Source organism: Vitis vinifera, chromosome 14 (assembly GCF_030704535.1).
Source record: "Vitis vinifera cultivar Pinot Noir 40024 chromosome 14, ASM3070453v1".
In the NCBI taxonomy this organism is placed as follows: Eukaryota; Viridiplantae; Streptophyta; class Magnoliopsida; order Vitales; family Vitaceae; genus Vitis; species Vitis vinifera.
Genome location: NC_081818.1, coordinates 18,886,354 through 18,909,365, shown reverse-complemented (window position 1 = coordinate 18,909,365; position 23,012 = coordinate 18,886,354). Strand labels below are relative to the sequence as shown.

The 23,012-nt window shown below is 32.4% G+C and overlaps 2 protein-coding genes across 2 annotated transcripts; one reads left to right on the top strand and one right to left on the bottom strand.

The window, feature by feature from the left end:
- Positions 1 to 464: 464 nt before the first annotated feature.
- Positions 465 to 1,197, bottom strand: LOC109123907 (uncharacterized). Its single transcript, XM_019224978.2, has 2 exons — positions 861 to 1,197; positions 465 to 761 (listed from the first exon to the last, which is right to left on the bottom strand). The coding sequence occupies exons 1-2, from the start codon at positions 961 to 963 to the stop codon at positions 493 to 495; spliced, it is 372 nt and encodes a 123-aa protein (XP_019080523.1). The 5' UTR covers positions 964 to 1,197; the 3' UTR covers positions 465 to 492.
- Positions 1,198 to 18,461: 17,264 nt separating this feature from the next.
- On the top strand, positions 18,462 to 19,166 carry LOC109123853 (uncharacterized). Its single transcript, XM_019224848.2, has 2 exons — positions 18,462 to 18,798; positions 18,898 to 19,166. The coding sequence occupies exons 1-2, from the start codon at positions 18,696 to 18,698 to the stop codon at positions 19,164 to 19,166; spliced, it is 372 nt and encodes a 123-aa protein (XP_019080393.1). The 5' UTR covers positions 18,462 to 18,695.
- The last annotated feature ends 3,846 nt before the right edge of the window (positions 19,167 to 23,012 follow it).

Sequence of the window (23,012 nt, the reverse complement as noted above, 5' to 3'; positions counted from 1 at the left end):
AGATTTAATTCTTTGATAATGAGGTATCCTAGTATCCCATGCCTACAATACATGGGAAGATTTTCTTTGCTAACTGAATACTGCATTCCATACATGCATGGGATGGCTGGCAAGATCTGATCAAACTGCACGTTGGACCCCCAGAAACATTTGAGAAATCCTCCTTCGATCCCTAACTCGGACCTCTACAAAGAAGAACTGTCCCCAAAAACTAGTTAATTTGATGTAATTAAAATACATGAAAAGTCCCATTGGAACAATTAATGGATATAATCTCTCTCTCTCTCTCTCTCTCTCTCTCTCTCTCTCTCTCTATATATATATATATATATATATATTATGGAAATTAAAGTCAGAGATGGTTCTCAGTTGAATTGAATAGTCTTTCATTACATCATGTTTTTCTACATAAAGAATTAATGAGCTTCTGGATTATACAACCAGAGCAACAAATCTTGGTTAACAAATTTTTACATTTTGAATAAGTGTAGTTCATTGATTCAAATGAACTAATAGAGAAACAAGGCAAAGGCCGACTGTACCACTGAAAATGGTGAGGCTGACAAAACCCCCAACTAAACCTACAAGGTCAAAGAGATGTGAAAACTCGGTATCCTTTTGAAGTTTGCAATCATTCCCAGATGCATAATTCCACCCATATTCATGTCTGCAACACCTCTCCAATCTCTCCTTCATTCTAACCACATCTATCCTCTCCTTTAGAACCCTCAAATTTGCATCAACTATGTTACTTGATCTCCCTGTCAAGCCAAAAGGATGAAAACTAAGCACATCCATGCATGGTAGGCAAAAAAATATGTGAAAGACAGCCACCTAATAATAATAATAGTAATGATTACCTTCATCTCTATAGCTCTGAGCTCTCACTTGCAGCCGTTTATGACTACTGTGCTTGAAGGATGGTTTGATTACAACAGAGAAAGCAGGTAGAGAATAAGTCATATTGCTGTCCAACTATGTATCTCACCGTATCAATAATTGGACACAGGCAAGAAAAAGATAGGAAAATGTCTCTCAAGGTAGGAAATAGAAGGATATCTGAATGGTTATCAATCTGGGAGTCTGTTATGAGGTGGGTTTTTGTTTTGCTTTCCAAGAGAGCAATGTTATACTCATGAAGATGGAAAAGTGTAGTAGTCTTCTTAGTTGAGAATTTTTGTGATGCAGTTGCTTATATAGCAGCAGAGATTAATGCCTTGTGGTCAAGAGACAAGGCATGTGGTTGAGATAATACCTATCGAAGTGCCCGAGGAATGGGATTCAAAGGAGAAAGATTCAAACAAAATTTACTAGGCTGGCAATGAGCAAGTTGATGAAATGTACAAAGTCAAAGCCATAATAGTTTGACGAACACGATATAAGGTCTTAATCAACTTAATTAAGCAAATAAGAGGGGATTTGGAGGTATTTGACAAAGAGACCAAGTCATGTTTGGAGGTGATGTTAATATATTAGGAGGGAAGGTTCTCAAACGACCCAGTTTATGACCTCTTTCTCATGGGAATCCTGGTTTCCTTAATGCTTTAATATTAGTGATTGGTCTTCATTCTTCTTATTAACTTGGTTCCATTCACTTTGCTTCAATTGGCCCTTGGAAATGGCCGGCCGCATCCGGCCGCATCAGAATAATTAGGAGTGACTGAGTTGCTTCCGGGAAATGAGTTGTGAATTCCTACAAGTGAATATGTGGAGTATCTGTTGATTTTCATAGATGAGAGTATGCAGTGGAAAGTTGGAAACAGATACTTTTAATTCTTTAAGTGATATCTAGGGTTTAATATTCTCCCCGACTTGAGTTCACAAGCCTTGAAGAACCCTTTGATGATGAAAGATGCAGCCCTTTGCTTCCAAATCGTCAATAATCTTCCACCATGATGGTAAGCTCCAAGTACGCTTTTGGAAGACACCAATGGTGAGACCCTAGAGAGTGGTGGCGCAACCAAGGGGGGCTAGATTGTTCTTCTCTAAGTCCTTTTCTTTTATTTAATTATGCAGTCGTAAACCCCTTTATATGATGCTTAACCCTAAGAGAAAAAAAATCCACTATACCTTTAATGAGCAAACTAACCATCTTGCTGTTAATGAACCAATCTCATGCTGCAAGGTACACCCTAGTCCTCCATCAAAACATTTAAAATGTAGAGTGATCTTCCCTCTACAAAAGAAGATTAATTGCACTCTATTATTTTATATATGATAATAAACTAAACCGAGATGTTTGCGTTTGAAACCTACTATATATAGTTTCCCACGAACTTGTACCCATAACCCAAGACTCAAAATGTCATCAACCTAATGAATTAGCTCTTAATCCATGAATTACAATTCCATCTTTGTGATGATTACTTGATATATCTATATCTATTATTATAAATATCAAATTCCATTAATTGGAATTACTATGATCATAGATTTACGTGATCATACTATTCAAGAAGATATGACTATTTCATTAGGGAGATAACATGGTGTCTTTGTTAATGTATATTACAAACTATTGAATTAGATATTATCCAAGTTCCATGAATATATATATGATTACTTTTTTATCTCACTCGTATGAAATTCAAAATAACCATCAACCCGTACAACAATGCAACAACACCTTTTCAAGATTAAGAATGCATGCAACATAGTAGTTAGGAGAGAAGGCATATATAGGTGATACCAATTGTGACATGTCTTTTGAAATGTATAACTAATAGGCACTAGTACATATACCTTAGAGTCTAATTCTAATGATTAAGATAAACCATTTTACTAGTTAAGGAGACAATGCACTATACCCACTATTGAGTCGTCAAGATTCATAACTGTTGTGAAGACTCGATCAAATTTCAAGAAACCCTAGTCTATATCCTTTATGTAATCACTCAAACACATAGACCAAATACAATGTAATTTGCTTGGACTGAATGTTCAAATAAATCATACTCAATAAAATGATAAAAGAATGAATAGTGCACAAAACATCATTTCCATAATAAGCAATAAAATAGCTCAAAAAATAATCTTTGCTTGTGGGCTAATTCAATGGTATGTGCATAGAGTAAGATTAAAATGTTGAGAACTGAATTTGTCTTGATGTTAAATATTAGTAGAGATGTGGCAACTATCCCATTGGGATAAGATAAAGTTTTGGGCTTGAATGAATTCACTTCCATACTTTCAAATCAACCCCTTCCCACCCAAATACAGGGTCTACACCACCAATGTTCATCACCCTCCATGGCTTCTCCTTGTCATATATATCTATTTATTTGATTGTATTATTAGTATATTTTGCCATTGAAACAAGATTTTATGATTATTGTTTCTTTAACCTTTATTACAACTTAATTTTTCTGAATAAACTTTGACTTGTAGCACACAAACCTACTCCTATATCCAATGGTAAGTCTGACATAATTGCATTATTTTTGCCAGTGACAGAGCTAAAAAGGAACCTTAATGGGGGCAAGATATGAAATTTATTTCAGGGGCAAAATGACACTTAAGTGTTTGTGTAGCCTAATGGTAGTCATCTATTTTTACTCAAAATCTTAGATCAATGATCAAATCCCTTCTACACATTTTTTTCACATAATATTATTGATATTATTCATTGAGCTTTGCAAATAAGAAGTTTTTCTAAATCAAAATCAATGATGTTCAAGTGTTTTAAAACTAAATTAATAAAATTTGATCTTTTTACATCTAAAATTAGTAAATTTTAATTTTGAAAGGAAATCTTGTATCCCAGTTGTTTTAACAAAACCTAAATAAAAGATAAATTTAGTAAAAGATTTAATGCCATTAAATATATATGTATATATATATATATTAGAATTAAATTCTCACATTAATAACTTTGGATTCATTAGTTGAAAAAAATGAATTTAAGTAAATCTTTACTATACAGAAAATATTAATATTATTTCACTTTACCTAATGAATTGCAAGAAAAGGCAACATTTCAGACCTGGTTTGGTGGTTGGTGTTTGGTGTTTGGCGGTTAGCATATATAGTTGATTCAGGCAATTCATTTTTGTATAATTTTGCTCCCTTGTTGGGGGTTTTTGGCTTATGGTACACTTTTGTTGGGCATGGGCCTAGTGTTCCCTCTTTTCTGGTGGAGCTAGGGGTTTTCCGCTTAGAGTACACTTTTGTTGGGCCATGGGCCTAGTGTTCCCCCTTTTCTGGTGGTATGGGCGCAATGATTGATCAGGGTTCAGGCCCATGGGTATATATATAAATTGTAAAAATAAAGAAATTAGAAAGAAGAACTGAAAGCAGAAATTCAAAAAAAGTAAACTCTAAATTATCTCTTTCGAATAACCCTAATTCTACTTATAGGGTTATAATCATAATGACTATAATTAATATATTTTTTATAGTTATGGAGGTTATATGAATATTTGAAAGGTTTAATACAAGAATGGTAACATCCACAAATTTCTACACATTATAACATTCCCTTTGAATGTTAGTCATTCTTACACTATCTTTGTTAAACTTTATTAAAGTAAAGGATAAAAAATATCGGATTCAATGAATATATTGATAACTCGGTTTTATGGATATATTGGGAAATATTGATAGATATTTTGATACATAATATTAGTGGAAATTTTTTTGAAAAAAAACTAAAAAATATTATAAAACAAGAAATAATACATCTATTTAAGTTGTTATTCTTAAATAATATATGTATAATATAATTTGTAATATTTGACAATAAATTAATAATATATAGTACTTGAAAATATATTTAATAGAAAAATATAATTTAGATGTATTCAATGATAAAAAAGAAATGATTCCATATGTATGATTTTTAAAATATTTATAATTTTATTTTAAAATTTAAAATTCTATATATTTAATTAATATCTAAAATATTAACAAAAACTCATTAAAAATTATGATAATGGTTTTCATATTTTTAATACTTGGTTAAATAGAATTTGGATATAAGATAATTAAAATTCAATTTTTCTAAAGTTTTATTTTAATATTTTGTATTTGATAAGAATGCATTAAAAATATATTCATGTCCAAAATTCTATTTTTTTATATTCAAATGTGATGGAAATTTAATATATATATATATATATATATATATATATATATATATATATATATATATATATATAATAGATAGCGCGCATCAGTCCAGGTGGTCCAGAATCCGTTTTTCCAAAGTGCAGGGCTTGAGTCTATAAGCAAAATTGTTGGACCGTCTCTTAACTTCAATACAATAGATGATGACACCTTCATGAGTATGTGTTGAATGTTAATTTCGCCACTTTTCTTAAGCTCGCGAGTGTAAAAGAATTTAGTGAAATGCTTGGTTTGATAACCTTTAATATATACCTACATTTGATTTGTGTAATATATTCAATATTGTCTTCATGTAATGTTGTTAGATTGACTCTTGAATACATTAGATCCTAATCACACAAATTCACAACTTACTTTATGAATTACGAATATTTCTAAATGATTTGAGAAGTTAATTACTATTAGTTTCTTAACCAATATTACCACACATAAATACATAAACGATTTGAGATTGAGCTTTGTAGGATTTTAAAAGATAATTAACATCCACATACCCAAGCAACCATGATTATATTTCTTTTGAATAAGCTTATGTCAATTGTTCCATGAAAATATCATAGTATATGTTTAATCCTATTATAGTGCCTTTGATTTTGTGCATAATTATACGGGAGAATTGTGGTATAAGGTAAGATGTGAAAATACTCAAGCACAGATTAGCAAGAATGAAGAATCTATTTCTATTCTTTCATATTTTACAGTAGACCAATGGCTATATATATATATATATATATATATATATATATATATATATATATATATTACAGTGTAACTAATCTAACCATCTATTGAACCACCTAACCATCTTCTAACTAATCATAACAACATCTATTAGAGATGAGAAGAATCAACTGCTGGTGCGGGTGCTTGTCTATCATCCCCCCGCAAGCTGACAGGTCTCGGGACAACAGAGAGACGAGTACGAGTGGCTGAGAACTGATAACTTGGAACATGTTTAGTAAAGACATTTGCCAACTGGTCGGTAGAAGGAACATATTGAATCAAAAGCTCTTTGCGAAGGACCTTATCACGGACAAAGTGAAGATCAATCTCTAAGTGCTTGGAGCGGGCATGGAAGACAGAGTTAGCTGCAAGAGCAGCAACACTGATATTGTCACACCAGATCAGAGGATTGTTCGGTTGAGGAATGCACAACTCTTTGAGCAGAAACTGAACCCAGGAAACCTCAGCGGCGAGAAAAGCAAGTGCTCGGTACTCCGATTTTGCACTACTACGAGAGACGACACATTGCTTGGTGGAGGACCATGAGATGAGATTGGTGCCCAAAAAAAGACAAAAGCCACTGGTTCTTCTTTTATCATCGAGACATGAAGCCCAATCTGCATTGGTATAGCTTGAAGAAACCAAAATGGTGAGCCATGGATAGAAAGACCATGAGTAGTAGTACCTTTGAGATAGCGAAGTATGCGTTTAGCAGCTTGCAGATGAGAAGTGGTAGGATGAGCCATGTATTGACAAGCTCGATTTACTGCAAATGAGATTTCTGGTCTTGTGAGAGTGATGTACTGAAGAGCACCCACAAGATTGCGATAGTGAGTAGCATCAAGAGCAGATAAAGGTTCTCCATTTGTTGCTGATAACAATTTTCCCAAAGCACCAAGTGTGCTAGCAGATTTGGCCCCAAGAAGATCAACATGCTCAAGTAGCTGATGTATGTAGCGTTGTTGATTGAGATGAAGAACATGAGGAAGTCGGGTGACTTCAATGCCAAGGAAGTAGCTAATATCCCCAAGGTCTCGAAGAGCAAAATGGGAGCTAAGCTGAGAAATGATATGATGGACCTATGGTGGATTGCTGCCAGTAATGAGAATATCATCCACATAGATTAAGAGGATGATAATATCAGATGCAGAGTGGAAATAAAATAAAGATGCATCAACCCTTGAGCATTGGAATCCCAACTGTAAGAGAAAAGAGTTGAGCTTGTGGAACCAGGCTCGAGGCGCTTGTTTAAGGCCATAGAGAGCCTTCTGTAGACGACAAACATGAGTGGGGAAAGAGCTATCTTCAAAGCCTGAAGGTTGCATCATGAACACCTGTTCTTGAAGATCTCCATTTAAAAAAGCATTGTGGACGTCTAGTTGTTTAATAGGCCGGTTGGAAGAGACAACAATGGAGATAACAAGCCTGATAGTGCAAGGCTTTACAACTAGACTAAATGTCTCAAAAAAATCAATGCCATAGGTTTGATGAAAACCTTGGGCAACTAGCCGAGCTTTGTACCTGTCAATGTTGCCATCAGGTTTATGTTTGAGTTTGAAGACCCATTTACACCCAATAATTTTGACATTAGACGGGGGTGGCACCAAAGACCAAGTTTGATTCTTCAATAGAGCTTGATATTCCTGTTCCATAGCAAGCTTCCAGTTGGGGTCTTGAAGAGCCTGTTTGACAGTATGTGGCTCAGCTATGAGTGAGGTAAGATAGGTCTTCTTCTTACAGATACCAGATTTGGATCTGGTAATCATAGGATGGCTAGGAATTGGAGCTGTGGAATCCTGGAAGGAAGCAGTAGAAATCTCAGCTGCTTCATCCATAAATGGCACTTGAATGAGTGGGGGTAAAGACAAAGAGCTGGTTGAAGGTGATGTGGGAACAGGTTCAGATGGGATAGCCGAAGGAGAGCTGGTTGTGGAGGGGAAGAGAATAGGAGATTGAGGAAAAGGAAATGCTGGAGTGATAGGAAAATGAGATGATTGGTGGGAAGGAGAAGTCAATGCCTGAAATGGAAATGTAGTCTCTGCAAAGACTACATGCTTAGAGATATATACTCTACCAGTTGTAGGATTAAGGCAAAAATAACCCTTGTGAAATGTTGCATAACCAAGAAAGATACAGGGTATGGATCGTGGCTGAAATTTGTTGGAGTTGAGATGTCTGAGGTGTGGATAACAAAGACAACCAAAAACTTTGAAATGGAAATAATCAGGTGGGTGTTTGTAAAGAAGAGAAAATGGGGAGCTGTAATTGAGCAAATGAGAAGGCATGCAATTGATAAGGGTAACTGCTGTAGTGAAAGCATAGGACCAAAATTTGGATGAAAGGGCAGCTGTGTAAAGAAGAGTGAGGCCGGTTTCTACAACATGGCGCATCTTGCATTTGACTTGGCCATTTTGTTCAGGTGTATAAGGGCAAGAAAATCTATGGAGTATACCATGAAGAAATAGAAACCGGGTGAGGTCAGTGAACTCTCCACCATGGTCTGTTTGAAGGCATTTAATGGTGGTCTGAAACTGGTTTTCAACAAGAGTTTTAAATTGAACAAAAGTGGAATGAACCTGGTCCTTGGTGGAGAGTAAATATAACCATACAAACCTAGAGTAATCATCTATGAGCAACAAAAAATACCGGGCACCTATGGAGGAAGGAATAGGTGTTGGTCCCCACAAGTCTGCATGGATGAGTTCAAGAGGAGAGGAGGCCCGGGAAGTGGACAAAGAAAAAGGAATTTTGTGACTTTTGGCACAACAACAAGCATTGCAAACATCAATTGTTTTATTTGAGTTATATGAAATATTACATGTATGAAATTTTTTTTGAAGTATTATAGCAGAAGAGTGGCCAACTCGTTGATGCCACAACATAGTAGTGGGCTGAGTTTTTATGAGAAACACTTGATGTTTAGAACTGGCAGTAGGTGAGCTGATAGATGAGGTAGGAAATTTGTAGAGTCCGCGTTCAAGTTGGCCTTGGAGAAGAGTCACTTTGGTATCCTTGTCCTTGACAAAAAATGAAGAATGATGAAATTCAAGAATGGTATTATTATTAGTACAAATTTTGACACACTGATGAGATTTGAAGTGAGTTGTGGAACAAGAAGCACTTTGTGTAAGACAAAGGGTTTAGCAGAAGTGTGGAGAAAGGAATGACCAACTTGGGTTATGGGTAGAGACTTACCATTGCCAACCATCATAGAGTCAGTGCCATTGTATGGAGTACCATTATGGATATTAGTAGTCGTGTAGGAGAGATGGTGGGTGGCGCCTGAATCCAAAAACCAGGAGTTTGTTGATGCTGGGGAAGGTGCTGCCATCAAGGCTTGAGCAGGAGGAGTGGGACCAATTTGAGAGGTTAATGAGGCTGGTGCATGTGGCCCTTGATAATTCATATCAAATCTATGATAACAAAAGAGGACCATGTGCCCAAACTTGCCACATAATTGACACTGTGGTCGGTTATTTGTCCGGGATCAATTATTTTTGAATCGGTTAGGGCGATATCCTTGAGGATGTTGTTGTCATGAATCTGGAAGAGTGTCAAGTCGTGGGGTTGGCATGAATGACTGAGGTGGTTTCCCTTGAGAGGGTTTGCTGGACTGTGACCTTCGTGGTCTGTTATGAGTTGCAATATTGGCAATGAGGAGGTCTTCTTCAACAGCTGTGGTTTGAAGATGCAGTCTCTGTTCATGAGTCAGAAGGATGCTATGTACCGCATGAAGTTGAAGGTCATCATCTCTAGCTGTGAGAGAAGCCACGATGGGGTTGTATTCATCCCCTAGTCCACTTAGTAATTGAAGGATTTGATCCTTTTCTGGCACTGGTTCTCCAATAGCTGCTAGACTATCAGAGATGTGTTTGAGTTTTTGGATGTATTCCATCATGGTAAGAGGACCTTTTTTGGTTATTTGAAAAGCAAGTCTCAGCTGCATTGTTCTTGCTTTGGTGGAAGCAGAGAAGCTTCGTTAGAGGGCTGTCCATGCTTCATGGGATGTTCGTAGCCCAACAATTTGGCCCATAACATCTGGGGTGAGAGAGGAGTAGATCCAACTCAAGATCATACAATCATATCTCCTCCAAACCAGAAAATCTAGGTTCACTTCTCCGGTGGATATTATTTTTGGAGGACATGGTCTCAGACCTTCAATATGGTCCTCAAATCCATTAGCATATATCACATTTTCCATTTGAATGTGCCAAAGGATATAGTTATCTCTATCTAGTTTGATAGGAAGAGGATGGTTCAGCATGCTCATGTTCGGGGTAGAGGTTACCTGAGAAGAGATAATCTCCGGCGTGGTTTGTGTTGATGAAGCCATCGGAAACTAGGTATAGTATGTTCTTGAAGCTTTCTTGAGGTGAGTAAGAAAAGCAAAAGGTAATCTACAGATGATGTATATCAGAAGAAAGTTGTAGTAGAAAGAGTTGTTGGAGATTTCTTGATTGTCTTGTCTGGGAGAGAAATCAGAAAAAGAAAATTCAGGAGCCTATGGCTTTGATACCATGAAAATGCTCAAGCACAGATTAGCAAGAATGAAGGATTTGTTTCTATTATTTCATATTTTACAGTAGACCAATGGCTATATATATATATTACGGTGCAACTAATCTAACCATCTAACCATCTATTGAACCACCTAACCATCTATTGAACCACCTAACCATCTTCTAACTAATCATAACAACATCTGTTAGAGAGGAAAAGAATCAGCTACTGGTGCGGGTGCTTGTCTATCAAGATGGACCTAAAAATTGACCCAAGATCCCTATATCACCTATAATTGATTTTAAGGATATAAAATAGTTATTGACTAAAATACTCATTTCATCTATCACATGCTGATGCTGATTTTTGTGAGATTTAACATTTATTAAACATTTTTGTCTTTATTGCATCACTATTCACATACCCAACACAATTTTATTTTAAATGTTTGGATTTTTTTATTGTTTTTTTTAAAAAAAATTTATAAATAATTGAAAATTGCCATTATTTTCTATTTTAAATTATAAATAAAGAAAAATTACATTATTGATTCAAAAACTATTTAAAAAAATACTTTCTAAAAAATATGGTAATATGATTTTTATTTTTTATATTTTCTTTTGGAAAATACTTTTAATTAAAAATTGAAAATTATTTTTAAAAATGAAAATTGAAAACCCTGTTTAGTACTATTTTTTATATGAAAATAATAAAAAGAATTACATTCCATTTATTGATTATCCATTTTTATTTTTTCTTTTAGTTATTTTAATAATAAAATATTAAAAAAAATATAATATGTTTACAATAAAACAAATGAATTGATCAATTGTGTGTTTTTTTGTGTGACCATCTTTTACATGAAAAATAATTAAATAACTAAATTATATATATTTATTACTCTTTTTAATTTTATTTTCTCTATTAATTTTTTTGTGTAATGGAAAATTTTAATATATCCATAATTAACAAAGTAATAGATTAATTGTACACATTTTGATCTATTCAAATAAATTACTTTCTAATTTAATTAAATAAAATTAAATAAGTAAATAAATTTGGGGTTATTTCTATTTTCTAACATATCTTATATTAATATTTTTTATGGTTAAATAATTTTTTATTCTTTTTTTCTTTAATTCCAAAAATAAAATGAAATAAATAAATAAATTTGGTATTTTCTAACAGATCTTATATTTATTTTTTTTGGTTAAATAAATTTTTTTCGTCATTTCCAAAAATAAAAGGAAATGAATAAATAAATTTGAGTTAAATAATACTTTTTAAATAATTTCTTTGTCTTATTTTTAATTATATTTTGCATTGAAAATAAAATAAAATAACATTTTATTTGTTTTAATTATTTTAAATGTCAAACAATTGGAAACATAGTTTACACACTCATGTGGACATAATTTATGCATATGTATGAAATTTATGGTATTGTACAAGGATATTACACTCATTTTACACGGAAAATGCACTAACTGGGGAGTACAAGGCAACCATTTATAGAGGATTTTAGTTCATTTTGAACATTTTTCTTTTTCTTATCATTCAAGGATTGTACACTCTCCTACCACAAATTCTTTCATTTCATGTACTTTATTTAATTCGCATATAACAATTCAAATACTTACCCCAATAATGATGTTTGAGGGAAAATTTTGTTTTTACATTTTACATCATTTTCTAAATCAAACGATTAGAAACATGGTTTATACATCTTATGTGGACACATAATGTATGCATATGAATGGAATTCATACCATTGTATAAGGGTGTTATACCAACTGTGTAAAGCAAATGTACTGACTGCACAAGGGGTGTACAAGGTTGTCCTTTGTGAAGGATTTCAAACAATTTTTGACAACTCTTTTTTTTTTTTGTATTGCCATCTAAGGATTGCACACTCTCATGGCACACATTCCTCTATCACACAGTCATCTTATGCACTTTATTTAACTTGCATATGACAATTCAAATACTTATCCCACTAATGATGTTTGAGGGAAAATTTTGTTTTTACATCTTCCACTATTTTGTGAACCAAACCAATGGAAACATGGTTAACCTACCTATGGGCACACATTGAGTAGAGGGTATATGGAATTTGGGCCATTGTAGAGTATTTACATTAAGTGTACAAGGCAAATATACTAACTATACAAAGGTGTACGTACAAGATTGTCATTTATGAAGGATTTTAAGTGATTCTGAAAAAGTCATTTGTTTATTTCCCCTAACCGATGATAGATGAAATTACTCACACACATTGGTTAAGCATACATTCATCTCATGCACTTTATCTAACTTGTATAAGATCATTTAAATACCTATCTCACTAATGATAATTGTGGAACAAAATTGTACAACAATTTTTCCTCTTCTTTTAAACCAAACCAATGCAAACATAGTTAACCAACCTATCGTTAGATATTCATGAGACGATGTATGAAATCTAAGTTATTGTACAAAGGTATTACACTAGCTCTACAAGACAAATTTACTAACTGCCTAAGGGTGTACAAGACTACTTTTTGTTAAAGATTTCAAGTAATTTTGAAAAACTTACCCTTTTTTTTTTTTCCTTTTCACTCAAGAATTGCACAATTTCCCCACTCAAATTCCCTCACTCAAGAATTGTTTTGATTTTTATTTTTAAATCTCATCATCAAAATTTTGTAATTGTATTTTTGTTTTTGTAGTTTTAGCAATGTTCTTTCTTTCCACCATCCTTTTTTTTGTGAAATTTTATCCAAATGAATCTATATTTAAAAATCTAATATAAAATTATAATAACATTTGTCAAATTTTTTACTAAGATTATCTTAAATTCTTAATATATTTATACTCATTTATTTAAAAATGAAAAACTAACTTTCTGTAAACATGTTCTATTACCTTTTAAGTAAAAAAATTAAATAAGTTTGAAAGTCAGTTAAAAAATTAAATACCACTTTCAATAATTTTTAGATAAAATTTTATTTGAAATTTAATTTCTAAAGTTTCACTAAAAAATTGTGTTGACAATTTTCTTGTTGTTAGTCAAAATATTTTGCATTAGTTTATCTAGATAAAAAAATTATTAATATAATATTAAAACTTCATATCTTAGTTATTTTTTCAATAAATTTATCTTTTAAATAAAAACATTAAAAAGTAAAAAGCTAAAAGGATAAATATATATAATAAGAGTGAAGTGATAGTCAATTTTTAATTTTTTTTAAATATGGTTAATGTGGAAAATATAGAAAATAATTATATATATATATATAAGGGTAATGTAAATTTAAAATAAAAAAATGAAAATTAAACTAAAAAATAAATACAAAAATATGAAAAACCCCAAAAAATTTATCCTTGCTTATAATAAGAGAAAAAGGATTCAATATATTAAAAAACTAAAGAAAAAAAAACATTATTGTTTTTTATTTGACATAAAATAGAAATATAGATTGGAAGAAAAGAAGAAAAAAAAAATAGAAAGTTAGAAATGGGTAATAGGTAATAGGGAATAGAAAAGGAAAAAAAATACAAAGAAATTGAAATTCACACTCACTATGAGTCCATGTAGGGGTTAAGGGTATTTTAGGGATTAATGAAAGATAATATCGTTCAACTTAATTTTTACATTTTATTTGGGTCTTGGGCTTAAATGTACATGATATAAGGATGTTAGGTCAATTTTGAAGCCTATCTCACCTCAAAGCACAATTCTTCCTCATTATATTTTTATCAAATTCATAGAAAATGCTATTTTTGGTCATGCGTAATTTGCAAGACATATGAGTGTGCTAATTGCACTAAGATATGATACTTTTAACCAAACACTTCATTTTTCTTCTCTAAGATAAAGCATATCTCTAATCACTTCAAGTGAACGAACAACCATAGTGAAGATGCATACTTATATCTTGCTATCAATTTGATAGAGAATGTTATCTTAGGTCATGTATAATTTGCAAGATATATAAACGTGTTAATTTCACTAAAATATGGTACTTCCAAACCAAACACTTTTTCTTTTTCTTCTTTAAGATAAAACATATCTCTATTCACTTGAAATGAACAAATAACCATAGTGATGGCAAATTGGTGTGATTCTATATATATGAAGATACTTTAAGACTTTCTTTGTATACGTCAACTAATATATTAAGACATCACTTAGAAAATACTTAATCTGCAAGTCAAAGCAAAATTTTTGTTTTTCAAGATATTTTAATTCAAATTCTTTCATTAAATAATTAACTATTCTTATGAACCTTTCAAGGGTCCTAACAATGTTTCAACATTTTCCTTGAAACAATTTAAAGCATTCAAGGATTTGGGTGTTTCATGCACTTTTTTATTCTTCAAGGATTTTAACATATCTATGAATCAATATAATACATTGTAGCTATGTCATAACGTATATATTAAGTCCTTTAGAGACTAACGATCATATAACTAAATCATTATCGGAGTTAATAATAGTTCTCCATAGAAAATCTTATGTTATAATTTTTGTTTTATTATTTGGAATCATGCTTTTCTATAATTACTCATTGGTATCCAACTGTTTTTACATTTTTAAATGTTAGATTTTATGTTCATTTATAATAAACTTTACATCTTCAATGTTTGAATTATAGGTCCAAAAACTTCTCATTTTATTAATGAGTTTGACTTTACATATATTGCTTCTTTCCAAAAATTATTGATATATCAATATTCTTCCACTTTTTGCAATTTAGGATTCTCATTATTTTCTATGATGTCAAGAGCCACATGGAAATAAAAAATGTTGTTAATAGTAATACATTTTTATCCCATTTTTCTCCCGTATATTCACAACTTATTGAGATCTTACTGTTTTTAGTTACTTATGCCTACTCAAAAAACCATTTATTCAATTTGTATATTTAAGACCTATTTGTTTTATTTGTGCCCTTTTTAGGGTTATAAGTTCATCGATCTTGGACTAATCAATTATTTTTGTGACATTGTCGAGAGTTTTAAAATTTTTATATGTTTTTCCTTATGCTTTCCACTTTTGAGGAATTACATCTTCTAAGCCAACAAGTCTACGTAGACCCGGCAAAAATAATGCAATTATGTCAGGCTTACGATTGGATATAGGAGTAGGTTTGTGTGGTACAAGTCAAAGTTTATTCAAAAAAATTAAGATGTAATAAAGGTTAAAGAAACAATAATCATAAAATCTTGTTTCAATGGAAAAATATACTAATAATACAATCAAATAAATAGATATATATGACTAGGAGAAGCCATGGAGGGTGATGAACATTGGTAGTGTAGACCCTGTATTTGGGTGTGAAGGGGTTGATTTGAAAGTATGGAAGTGAATTCATTCAAGCCCAAAACTTCATCTTATCCCAATGGGATAGATTGCCACATTTCTACTAATATTTAACATCAAGACAAATTCAATTCTCAACATTTTAATCTTATTCTATGCACATACCATTAGAATTAGCCCACAAGCAAAGATTATTTTTGAGCTATTTTATTACTTATTAATAGAAATGATGTTTAGTGCACTATTCATTCTTTTATCATTCTATTGAGTATGATTTATTTGAACATTCAGTCCAATCAAATTACATTGTATTTGGTCTATGTGTTTGAGTGATTACACAAAGGATATAGACTAGGGTTTTGTGAAATTTGATCGAGTCTTCACAACAGTTATGAATCTTGATGACTCAATAGTGGGTATAGTGCATTGTCTCCTTAACTAGTAAAATGGTTTATCTTAATCATTAGAATTAGAATCCAAGGTATATGTACTAGTGCATATTGGTTATACATTTCAAAAGACATGTCACAATTGGTATCACCTAGATATGCCTTCTCTCCTAACTACTATGTTGCATTCATTCTTAATCTTGAAAAGGTGTTGTTGCATTGTTGTACAGTTGATGGTTATTTTGAATTTCATACGAGTTAGATAAAAAGGTAATCATATATTCATGGAACGTGGATAATATCTAATTCAATAGTTTGTAATATACATTAACAAAGACACCATGTTATCTCCCTAATGAAATAGTCATATCTTCTTAAATAGTATGATCATGTAAATCTATGATCATAGTAATTCCAATTAATGGAATTTAATATTTATAATAGTAGATATAGATATATCAAGTAATCATCACAAAGATGGAATTGTAATTCATGGATTAAGAGGTAATTCATTAGGTTGATGACATTTTGAGTCTTGGGTTATGGGTATGAGTTCGTGGGAAACTATATATAGTAGGTATTAAAAGCAGACATCTTAGTTTAGTTTATTATCATATATAAAATAATAGAGTGCAATTAATCTTCTTTTGTAGAGGGAAGATTACTCTACATTTTAAATGTTTTGATGGAGGACTAGTGATGCGAACCTCAATCGACACAATTTGAGACCCAACAAACAGTATTGGAATAATTGCCCAAGAAAGCTAAAATACAGATTTTTGATAGAACCCTAACCTAACGTTTATAAGTGAAACGTGAACCAAAAGTATAAGTAACAGACCTTGACCCAATGATTACAATGGAATCACGAACCGAAGGTATAAGGTTTGAACGCCACAAGGAAGAATCCCCGATAAGTTCACAGTTTTTGAAGAACCAAAAGAAGAGCAAAGTCTCACCTTTTCTGATGTTTTATTCAATAAAAATTATCCCCTATTACAATGAGTGTGTGCTATTTATATGTCATGAAAAAAACTTACTAAATATTAAAACCCTAAACTAAAAAAGGTATTAAATATTAAAATCCTAAATAAAGGTTGATTTGGTCTGAAATTAGTAGATCCAAAATAGGAAAATAGCTAAAAAACATTCTAAATAATAAAAGCCTAAAATTAAGGTAGATTTGGCCTGAATTTAGAAGCTCTAGAATAGGAAATAACTGATATGAAGTTGGAAAGTCAATCAGTCATCAACCCATGCCATAAATCATGCCCAATCAAGCCAGATTGGCCCTCAATAGCTTGGATTAAATTTATTACATCTTCATCTTCCTTTGGGCCAAACTTGGAATGTCCCGCGTTAGAATCAACCCAAATATCTTGAATTAGCCCATTAAGTGCTTCTTTGATCTTCTTAGATCTTGCTTTAGTAATAGACCCAACTAGAACATGCAATGGATCCTTGAATGCTTGTTGATTTTCATCAACTAAGGTGTACCTTGCAGCATGAGATTGGTCCATTAACGGCAAGATGATTAGTTTGCTCATTAAAGGTATAGTGGATTTTTTTCTCTTAGGGTTAAGCATCATATAAAGGGGTTTACGACTGCATAATTAAATAAAAGAAAAGGACTTAGAGAAGAACAATCTAGCCCCCCTTGGTTGCGCCACCACTCTCTAGGGTCTCACCATTGGTGTCTTCCAAAAGCGTACTTAGAGCTTACCATCATGGTGGAAAATTATTGACGATTTGGAAGCAAAAGGCTGCCTCTTTCATCATCAAAGGGTTCTTCAAGGCTTGTGAACTCAAGTCGGGGAGAATATTAAACCCTAGATATCACTTAAAGAATTAAAAGTATCTGTTTCCAACTTTCCATGCATATCATCTATGAAAATCAACAGATACTCCACATATTCACTTGTAGGAATTCACAACTCATTTCCCGAAAGCAACTCAGTCACTCCGAATTATTCTGATGCGGCCGGATGCGGCCGGCCATTTCCAAGGGCCAATTGAAGCAAAGTGAATGGAACCAAGTTAATAAGAAGAATGAAGACCGATCACTAATATTAAAGCATTAAGGAAACCAGGATTCCCATGAGAAAGAGGTCATAAACTGAGCCGTTTGAGAACCTTCCCTCCTAATATATTAACATCACCTCCAAACATGACTTAGTCTCTTTGTCAAATACCTCCAAATCCCCTCTTATTTGCTTAATTAAGTTGATTAAGACCTTATATCGTGTTCATCAAACTATTATGGCTTTGACTTTGTACATTTCATCAACTTGCTCATTGCCAGCCTAGTTAATTTTGTTTGAATCTTTCTCCTTTGAATCCCATTCCTCGGGCACTTCTATAGGTATTATATCAACCACATGCCTTGTCTCTTGACCACAAGGCATTAATCTCTGCTGCTATATAAGCAACTGCATCACAAAAATTCTCAACTAAGAAGACTACTACACTTTTCCATCTTCATGAGTATAACAGTGCTCTCTTGGAAAGCAAAACAAAAACCCACCTCATAACAGACTCCCAGATTGATAACCATTCAGATATCCTTCTATTTCCTAGCTTGAGAGACATTTTCCTATCTTTTTCTTGCCTGTGTCCAATTATTGATACAGTGAGATACATAGTTGGACAGCAATATGACTTATTCTCTACCTGCTTTCTCTGTTGTAATCAAACCATCCTTCAAGCACAGTAGTCATAAACGGCTGCAAGTGAGAGCTCAGAGCTATAGAGATGAAGGTAATCATTACTATTATTATTATTAGGTGGCTGTCTTTCATATATTTTTTTGCCTACCATGCATGGATGTGCTTAGTTTTCATCCTTTTGGCTTGACAGGGAGATCAAGTAACATGGTTGATGCAAATTTGAGGGTTCTAAAGGAGAGGATAGATGTGGTTAGAATGAAGGAGAGATTGGAGAGGTGTTGCAGACATGAATATGGGTGGAATTATGCATCTGGGAATGATTGCAAACTTCAAAAGGATACCGAGTTTTCACATCTCTTTGACCTTGTAGGTTTAGTTGGGGGTTTTGTCAGCCTCACCATTTTCAGTGGTACAGTCGGCCTTTGCCTTGTTTCTCTATTAGTTCATTTGAATCAATGAACTACACTTATTCAAAATGTAAAAATTTGTTAACTAAGATTTGTTGCTCTGGTTGTATAACCCAGAAGCTCATTAATTCTTTATGTAGAAAAACATGATGTAATGAAAGACTATTCAATTCAACTCAGAACCATCTCTAACTTTAATTTCCATAATATATATATATATATAGAGAGAGAGAGAGACAGAGAGAGAGAGAGAGAGAGGGAGAGAGAAAGAGATTATATCCATTAATTGTTCCAATGGGACTTTTCATGTATTTTAATTACATCAAATTAACTAGTTTTTGGGGACAGTTCTTCTTTTTTGTGGAGGTCCGAGTTAGGGATCAAAGGAGGATTTCTCAAATGTTTCTGGGGGTCCAACATGCAGTTTGATCAGATCTTGCCAGCCATCCCATGCATGTATGGAATGCAGTATCCAGTTAGCAAAGAAAATCTTCCCATGTATTATAGGCATGGGATACTAGGATACCTCATTATCAAAGAATTAAATCTTCTAATGCCACATTGCATTCCTTAGTTGCCTTGTGAAATTCTCCTTTCACACCCACGCCCGGGAGTTGCTTTGGTTTTGAGAACCAATGCATCTTCCTTCAATCAAAAGCACGGAGCTGAAACATCGTCATATTGTTGGCCCGTCATATAAAAAACTTGACCATGTTCTAGCAAAACACAAGAGCATGTTGGCATAGAAGATGTTGAAAACAAGAACATGTGGTTGATGATCTTAAAGAAAAGTGCATGAGGCTTCATTTTCAGAAGGGGCTAGTCTAGAGATCCCTACCTCTTTTGTTTCTGTGGCCCTTCCTAATTGCCAATGCTGAGTTCGGTTGTGCAGGCATTCATATACATATATGTACAAGTTGCACTTCTTCTTACGCATGAGGTGAGACAATTTCCTACACCAACTTTGAAGAAACTTAGGACGAAAAAATTAAAAGTGAAGGGCTAGCCATTTACCCATGGCTTAAAGAAAGAGCAAGGTCAGCAGTAGTGCCTTGAGAATTATCCCTGCATGAAGTTAATTAATCCATCCTCTTGGGTTCATATTCTCAACCCTTATGGCCTGACAAGTAATCATCCAAGCAAAGGCACCTACAATGGTACATGATTAGTATTTTGAAGTGATACAGACCAAAAATTTAGAGTTGCTAACAGCAACAGAAACAATACTGCAGAAATTCCCCCCTTTTTCTTTTTAAATATTCCAACTTTTTTTTTTGTGTGTGAAGATCGTATTGAGTTCAGTACATAGAACCTGAATTTATCCTCTATGGTTACTATGCATGTGCTTTGTCATTCTACTCTTCCCAAAATTCACATGGCAGAACGTAAAGGGAGTCTCATCGGACAAATTAGAAGAAAGCAGAAGAATTCATACTTGTATTCCATGAGTAAAAAAAGTAGCTAGGACTCTCCGTGAGAGGAGCCCAAGGATTCAGTCTCCTGCGAATCTTGGCTTCCATCCCAACAAATAAGACTTTCGCTAGATTGTCGTTGAACCCGGCATGAACAAACAAACAAACAAACAAAAGCAGGGTGTGTTTCCTTTTATTTAATAATGGTCAGCATGGCCCTGTACCCAGAAAAAACAAGCCTTTCCCATCAAAATAGACCCTTCCATTAGTTAAAGAGCTAGGCTGGTAGGGGATAGATGGGTTGAACCTAGGGGTAATCAGCTTGGCCCTTATGCACTGCCAAATGTTGGTTTGGTGAAGTTATCAAAATTTGTGCTTGTTTAATGCTCCCTGAAGATGTCAAGGTGACTCCCAGGGCATCGCTTAATAGTCTGCTGGCATAAAATGAACTTGAAAAAGAACACTAGGGTTGGAAATTCTCAGGCCTAAAAGCTTCAATTTTTGAGTTGAATGGGAGGACTTCATTTGGTTGTGGCTTGTTAGATTCTGATAATTCAGGCCACAATAACCACTTCAAGAAGTCAATTCTAAAAAAGGAAGTTAATTCTGAAGTTGTTTCTAAGAGAAATACTATTTCTATATGAAAAGTGAAATAATAGAGAAGGGTGACATCGATAACTTGATAAAAAAGAATAATTCAATAAAATTATGAAAATATATCATATTTTTATAAAAATCAATTAATAGGTAAACTTATTTAATTCAATAATTAAATTCATTTTGTTTGAAAAATTAAACACTTTTAATTTTAAAAATGATATAATATATTTTGCATAATTAGTTCATATTCAAAAGGTATTTTTTAAATAAACATTTTACTTTGGTTCACTAACAATAACATCATGTGTAAATAATGAAATTTGCACTAAATGATTAGCCTTAATTTGTTCTTATTTTTCATGGATAGAATAATTTCTAATCAATGAAATACCAAAGACCAATAATACCCTTATTGGCTAGGTTTGTTTCACATCGTTACCTTCATCAAGGGTAACAAAGGTCAACAACCGGGTTCACTAGTAACCAAAGTTTTCAAATCATTATAATAAATTAAAAGATAAAACTCACTTGCACAAAAATTAACAAATGATATTTCAAATTTATTTTACAAAACAAGAAACAAAATCATATCACATTTTAAGAAAATATTACTTGATCCATTTCAAAATAATTGAATATTTTGATACTTTAAGAACAAAAGAAAACAAATAACAAATTATAAAATGACTTATACTATCAATTTTGATCTAAAAAAAGTCACTCAAATTTCTAAAACCCTTGCTATATATTGAAAAACTAGATTCATAACTAACATAACATAATTCAAAAATAATTATTCCAATTGTCTTTTTATCTAAAATTATGATTCGACATTTTTATTAATATTCTATGTTAACATTATCCTACCAAATATTTTTTCAGTACTTTAATTCTTAATTTTATTTATAAGTAATATCATTTTAATCTAAAGGTAATTCTCAATTTATATGAACTCTTATACCCAAATATGTTGGTAATTTACCCTTTTCAATTATTTATCTAAAATAAAACTCTAAGAATCCATCTTATTATTCTTATTATTATTTCCCCCTTTTTTTTTCCCTCATCTCCACCACCTAATCCAAACTTTTCTTTTTCTGACAATTCAACAGCATAAAATTTGAAACCCATAAATATATATTACTTTTCTTTTTCCTTCCAACCATATAACAGTCTCATAAACCAATAAACCACTTGGACATTCAGGTGTGTAATCTTTCTTCCATTCTGCAAGGGAATTTTTTTTTTTTTAGTGATCTAGAATATACTTTTTTCCTATCTCCATATATAAATCAATTTATCTAGCTATATTCCGAATTTCTTTTATATAAATTAATCCTAAATTCAAATCTTTTCCAGGAGAATACCTAAAAGATTCAATGTTATTGATTTTACATAACCATTAAAATGGAATTGAAATAATAAATCCATTGATTCAATGCTTCCTTTAAAAGATTAATCTTGAAAACTTTATTATATTTCTCTCTCTTGTTTCTAATAATGAAAATAGTGGATGGTTATAAGGACCAAAATTTGATAAATGTTATAAATTATTATATTTTGTACAACTATAGTAACTTGTAGATAATCATCCATAATATCTCTTTGTAACTCCCTATAAAAGGGAAGAACCCCAATATAAATTTATTCAATTTTTCTCATGCCTTTAATTCTCTCTTTCTTGTTTTCTTCTTTTTTCACTTTATTATAACATGTTATCAACACGAATAGTCTCTACCCAAGAAATAGAAAGACTTATTTGTCTTCTTTCTAATATGAAAGGTATGTCATAAACTTATATTATGATTTTCTATTTTATTTATATGTGTAATAAAATTACTCTTTGATTTTCTATTTCATTTATTTTGGTAAAAGCTCGAGAACAA

Excerpts from the sequence above, each read along its gene's own strand:
- LOC109123907 (XM_019224978.2), bottom strand. The coding sequence starts at position 963 with ATGACTTATTCTCTACCTGCTTTCTCTGTTGTAATCAAACCATCCTTC. Across the intron at positions 762-860 it reads TCAGAGCTATAGAGATGAAG|GGAGATCAAGTAACATAGTT; the intron begins GTAATCATTACT and ends TTGGCTTGACAG.
- LOC109123853 (XM_019224848.2), top strand. The coding sequence starts at position 18,696 with ATGACTTATTCTCTACCTGCTTTCTCTGTTGTAATCAAACCATCCTTC. Across the intron at positions 18,799-18,897 it reads TCAGAGCTATAGAGATGAAG|GGAGATCAAGTAACATGGTT; the intron begins GTAATCATTACT and ends TTGGCTTGACAG.